The 6194-nt window shown below is 52.6% G+C and overlaps 1 protein-coding gene across 1 annotated transcript in view; it reads left to right on the top strand.

The window, feature by feature from the left end:
• The first annotated feature begins 5938 nt into the window (after positions 1 to 5938).
• LOC143033176 (uncharacterized) overlaps positions 5939 to 6194 on the top strand; it is a 654-nt gene continuing 398 nt past the window's right edge. Inside the window, exon 1 of the mRNA XM_076198372.1 lies at positions 5939 to 6194. This exon is cut by the window's right edge and continues 398 nt beyond it. Coding sequence (XP_076054487.1) covers positions 5939 to 6194 — 256 coding nt within the window.

Raw genomic sequence — 6194 nt, 5'->3', positions numbered from 1 at the left:
GGAAAGTGAGCAGAAATTATACGAACCAAAGCGACTTCATTTGAATCAATATCTGACACAAATGTCTGAGAACTATTCGTCGCGACAGACGATGAGAGTCCAGAGACAGGAGGTAATATTTCCAGCATCTCAATGAGTAATGTGAGATATGTGAACCTGGGGTACATCTCATAAAAAAATGTAAGCATCCTTTAAAATCCTTCAGGCAGGTTCAACCATATGCTCCAGATCAATAGGAACAAGCACAGCTATAACGAAACCAGAATTCGACAAACGTTCTTCATCCCTAAGATGAACTGACTTTGCCGAGGGAGGTCGGATGTCCAAGAAAACTAGATAGCAACCCCAGGGGGGGGAGAGCGAAAGAGAGAGAGAGAGAGAGAGAGAGAGAGAGAGAGAGAGAGAGAGAGAGAGAGAGAGAGAGAGAGAGAGAGAGAGAGAGAGAGAGGCAGAGAGAGAGAGGCAGAGAGAGGGGGGCAGAGAGAGGCACAGAGAGAGGCAGAGAGAGGCACAGAGAGAGGCAGAGAGAGGGGGGCAGAGAGAGGCAGAGAGAGAAGCAAAGAGAGGGGGGTAGAGAGAGGCAAAGAGAGAGAGATTCTTTTCTTCCATGTTCTACTGCAGACTTGACCCACGAAATGGTAGAACTACTCAAATATGTCCAGTATTTCTATACTAATGCGTTAATGCATTTTTAAATATCACTTTACTCATAAAGAAAGGTAAGTATGTACAAAAATACATTAAAAATACTCAACAACGAGAGATGTATCTACAGTGTTCCCATGTGTCATAGGTCAGGTTCGGCTTTCTGCAGAATTGCATGGGATAAGATCTCAATCTGGAATGTGACAGAAAAGATAGACTTCAATCTGCAACTCACGCACTCCCAACCAGATTTCATAGTATAGCGAACGTTTCCCTGTAATGTAATGGTATAGCAAGGTAAGGTAAGAACACAGTAAGTATCCAAAATAGCTGAATAATCTACTATACTAAAAGAGTAGAGAGTTATAAAGAATTACTCGATCCATGATGACATAAACTAGTGCGAGCGCACTCAATGACCAAGCCAGTCTCCTCATCACACGTGTTGTGTTAAAAAAAAACAAAAAAAAACATTGTAATATAATGACATTAGACCGTAGTTCCAGAATTAGAGCTAACTATAGAACTCTGCCGGGATGGGATAAAGGAAAGGTAATTATTGTGAAGCCATAGTAAATTATATCACTTACACACTCTACCTCCTTCCTATTTTTTCTCTCCTCCACTTTCTACTTCCCTTCCTACTCCTCTCCCTATTTTATCCTTTCCTACTATTCTTATCCTTCCCCTTCCAACTATTTCCCACAGAACCCCTTCCCAACGCTTCTTCCTACTCCCTCCACCCTACTCATTTCTCCCCTAATTCTCCCCGATTTAATCATTCCTCGCTCAGCCTTTCCATCTGGTACAGATGAGAGTGTAAGAGATAACCAATATATTTGTGAGAAGAAAGATGGATGTATTGGCATTGAGTGAAACTAAGGTGAGAGGGAGTGGCAAGTGTGAGTTTCGGAGTGTAGTTGAGAGGTTGACATCATTTAGCCCGTCCGCGGATTGTTCCGCCACAGTCAGCGGACGGGCCGGGGCACATCGGCCGAAAAGAGTGGGCACACCCCACCCCCACCCCCACCCCACCCCCGGCCACCGTAGACCAGCAGTCAATTGACATCACTTAGCCCGTCCGCGGGGTACTCCGCCACGGTCAGCTACGGGGCCGGGGCACGTCGGCAGAAAGTCGCGGGCGACCCCCGACCACTGGGGACCAGCAGTCGGTCGACATCACTTAGCCCGTCCGCGGAGTCCTCCGCCACGGTCAGAGTCAGAGACCGAGTTGGGGTACATTGGCCGAAGGGCACGGGCTACCCCCGGCAACTGTGGACCAACAGTCAATCAATATCACTTAGCCCGTCCGTGTGGTGCTCCGCCACGGTCCGCGGCCGGCCTGGGACACATCGGCCGAAAGGAGAGGGCAACCCCGTCCACCGAGGTCTAGCAGTCGGTCGACATCACTTAGCCCTTCCGCGGGGTACTCCGCCACGGTCAGCGGCAGGGCCGGGGAACGTCGACCGAAAGGCGCGGGATACTCCCGACTACCGTGGACCAGCAGTCGGCCGACATCACTTAGCCCGTCTGCATGGTGCTCCGCCACGGTCCACGGCCGGGCCGGGGCACATCGGCCGAAAGAAGTGGGCTCCCCCCGGCCACCGTGGACCATCAGTCGGTCGACATCGCTTGGCCCGACCGCGGGGTGCTCAGTTCCCGGGACGGGGCACGTCGGCCAAAAGGCGCGGGCTACACCCGGCAACTGTGGACCAGAAGTCAGTCATCACTTAGGCCGTCCGCGGAGTGCTCAACCACGCTCAGCGGCTGGGCCGGGGCACGTCGGCCGAAAGGCGCTGGCTAACCCCTGCCCACCGTGGACTAGCAGTCGGCCGACATCACTTAGCCTATGCGTGGAGTGCTCCGCCACTATCAGCGGCCGGGCCGGGGCACGTCTGCCGAAAGGCGTGGGTTACCCCCGCTCACCGTGGACCAGCAGTCGGCCAACTTCACTTAGCCCGTCTGCATGGTGCTCCGCCACGGTCCACGGCCGGGCCGGGGCACATCGGCCGGGCCGGGGCACATCGGCCGAGAGGAGTGGGCACCCCCCTTCTCGACCACCGTGGACCAGTAGTCGGTCGACATCTTTTAGCCCGTCCGCGGAGTGCTCCGCTCCCGAGACGGGGCACGTCGGCCAAAAGGCGCGGGCTACACCCGGCAACTGTGGAGCAGCAGTCGGCCGACATCACTTAGGCCGTCCGCGGAGTGCTCAACCACGGTCAGCGGCCGGGCCGGGGCACATCGGCCGAAGGGCGCGGGCTATCCCCGACCACCGTGGACCAGCAGTCGGTTGACATCACTTAGCTCGTCCGTGGGGTCCTCCACCACGGTCAGCGGCCGGGCCAGGGAATGTCGGCCAAAAGGCGTGGGCTAACCCCGGCCACCTTGGACCAGCAGTCGGCCGACATCACTTAGCCCGTCCGCAGGGTGCTCCAGCACTGTCCGCGGCCCGGCCGGGACACGTCGGCCGAAGGAATGGGCAACCCCGCCCACCGTGGACCATCAGTCGGTCCACATCACTTATCCCTTCGGCAGTGTGCTCCGCCACGGTCAGCGGCCGGGAAGGGGAACGTCGGCCGAAAGGCGCGAGCTACCCCCGGCCAACGTGAACTAGCAGTCGGCCGACATCGTTTAGCACATGTGCGGGGTGTTCCGCCACGGTACGCGGGCGGGGCCGAGGCACATAGGCCGTAATGAGTAGCCCCCGTCACCGACGTATCTCAACCAATCCTCGGAGCCGATTTCCCCAACCACTACGGTCTTCTCGTAGACATACAGCGCCGTCGCCTCTACGATGTCTCAACGCGCCTCTCGTTCTACGGCCACACTCGACCTGGCGTTAGCACCAGCATCTCTGTCACCAGTCAAGACACCCCTTTTGCTTCCCTACTGCACCAGTTTCCCACCCTCACTCAGCCACATCCTTGCACACCGCCGATACGTCACTACGTCGAGCATCACATCGTCACTTCTGGCCGCCCAACCCACGCCAAGCCACGACGTCTTGCACCCGAACCATAACGCATCGTCAAGACCAAGTTCGAGTCCCTTATGCGCCAAGGGATCATTCGGCCCAGCAACAGTAATTGGTCTTCACCGTTTCACGTCGTACCTAAAAAGAGCGGCGGTTTGCGACCGTGCGATGACTACCGTGCACTAAACTCCTAAACTGTCTTCGATCGATACCCCATCCCCAACATTCAAGAATTTGGCTCCCATCTTTTCTACGGTGGATCTTGTAGAAGCCTTCCATCAGATCGCTGTCCACCCCGATGACATCCTGAAGACGGCCATTACCACCCCATTTGGCCCTTACGAGTAAGTCCGGATGCCCTTCCTTCGGCCTGAAGAATACAGCACAGACATTCCAGCGCTTCATTGACGAAGTTCTACGTGGCTTACCCTTCTGTTTCGCCTACATAGATGACCTCCTCATCGCCAGCCCTAATTAAGCCACTCACTGCCGTCACCTCGAAAAAATCCTCACCCATCTAAGAGACTACGGAATTCAAATAAACTCCGCCAAGTCGAAATTTGTATTTATATTGTCACATATATTCCCATATATGTAAGGTGGGGATAGTATAACTTTGGATAACGGCGCCCCGTGATAACGTGGGCATCAGATTACAGGACGAGTACTGAGGAGGACGCGTGGGAAGGAAAACCTACTCAATGGAGTATTTGTTCTAACACTCAGCCTAGAACGAAGGAGAACGTTTTTAGTTAATTGACCAATGGGGTTCAACCACCATAGACGCAATTCCTATGGGCCAATCAGAGGATTTTTGTAGAGAAGGGATCAGAGCGCCTTGGGCGTGTCAGTCTCAGTTTGAGGGTAGAGGGGAAAGTGTAAAGGTGTGCCTCGGAGGGGTCGCCGGCTGAAGTAAGTCCTCTGTACTCCCCCTGTATTAGTCTTAAAACAATAACTCAGCTAGTAACACCACTAGTGCTTCATGTAGTGGTGTTAAATGTTTATAGTAGTGACTTAGACAGTGTTTTCGTTGGTAAAGTATTAATTAATTAATTAATCTTCTTTCACCCCCGTTAAAAGTTTTCGAGCGGGAATCTTCTGTTTTGAAATATATTTACTCATTTGAATGTAAACTTATTTACACACTTGAAGTTTAGTGATTGTAATCCTTCATGTAATCCTGTAACTTTAATGAATATTGTTAAACGTTATTCTGTGCGTTTCATTTTTCTTGATTTTCTTGATTTTAATAAAATCAAGTGGCGACCTTGTAATTTCTATTGGAGTTTTCCCAAAGACATGGGGTCTTGGGAACTCAGTCACCCATTCACTCTTACTATGTGTTACGAGTCTGACAACTTTACAATTTCTATTTGAGTTATCCCATACTTAATCTATTGCAAGTCAGATAGGTGAGCGAGATTCGTAACAATATCCGTAGATTTCTTCAAACACACCGTCTCCCACACTGGCATTTCACCTCTGCGTACCAAGTGTGATGCCATCCACCAGTTCCCGAAGCCCTCCACCCAGAGACAACTCAAGCAGTTCTTAGGTATGATTATTTTTTACAATCGCTTCATCCCTAAGTGTTCCCTCATGTTACAACCTTTGTATTCTCTCATTAGGCCTTGCAAGCGTGGTCAGTCCATAAAGCTCGCTTGGTGTCCTGAAGCCGACGAAGCTTTCGCTTCTGCGAAGACTGCGCTGGACACCGTCGCCACCCTCAGTTTCCCAGCCCCGGAGGCCCTCACATCCATCGCCACTGACGCCTCCAACGACGGAATCGGCGCCGTCTTGCAACAATACGTCGACAGTGCTTGGAAGCCGCTCGCCTTCTTTTCCAAGAAACTGAGTAAGGCTGAGAAGAACTACAGCGCATTCGACAGGGAGTTGCTTGCTGTCTACCGGGCAGTCCAACGATTCAGGTATTTCCTTGAAGGTCGACAGTTCATCATCTTCACAGACCATAAACCCCTCACCACCACTTTCCACGCTAACAAAGCCAGCTATACCCCTACTCAGCTCCGCCACTTACAGTACATTTCTCAGTTCTCCACAGATATTCGCTACATCCTAGGTACTGACAACGCACCCACTGACGCCCTCTCCAGAAACATTCACGCAGTCTCCCTGCAGTCTCCTGTCATTGACTACGCCGCCATTGCAGCAGCACAGGCCAACTGCGACGACTTGCAGCGACTGTTGGACAACCTTCCCTCAAGATGGAGAAAATTCAAGTACCTGCTCGCTTCGATGTCCCGACCAACCTAACCTCGGACGGGTAGCCAATTTGAGTCGACCCTCTGGAACAAGGTAATGGCCCTCCTTGGTATCCGCCGTTACCGTACAGCCAGTTACCATCCCCAGGCCAACGGCATGGCAGAGTGTTTTCATCGCCAGCTCAAGGCCGCCCTCTACGTCCATGCCCTTAACAATGAGCTCTGGTCAGTGGCGCTGTCCCTTGTGCTCCTTGGCATCAGAAATTCCCTCAAGGTTGACATTGGCCACTCTCCTGCTGAACTCGTTTTCGGCACTGCCCTCAGGCTTCCCAGAGAATTCGTCGCTGACGTGC

Source organism: Oratosquilla oratoria, chromosome 15, assembly GCF_046742065.1.
Source record: "Oratosquilla oratoria isolate Oo_2021 chromosome 15, ASM4674206v1, whole genome shotgun sequence".
NCBI classification, from domain to species: domain Eukaryota; kingdom Metazoa; phylum Arthropoda; class Malacostraca; order Stomatopoda; family Squillidae; genus Oratosquilla; species Oratosquilla oratoria.
Note: the sequence above shows the minus strand (reverse complement) of the source record. Positions and strands in the feature narration are given on the sequence as shown.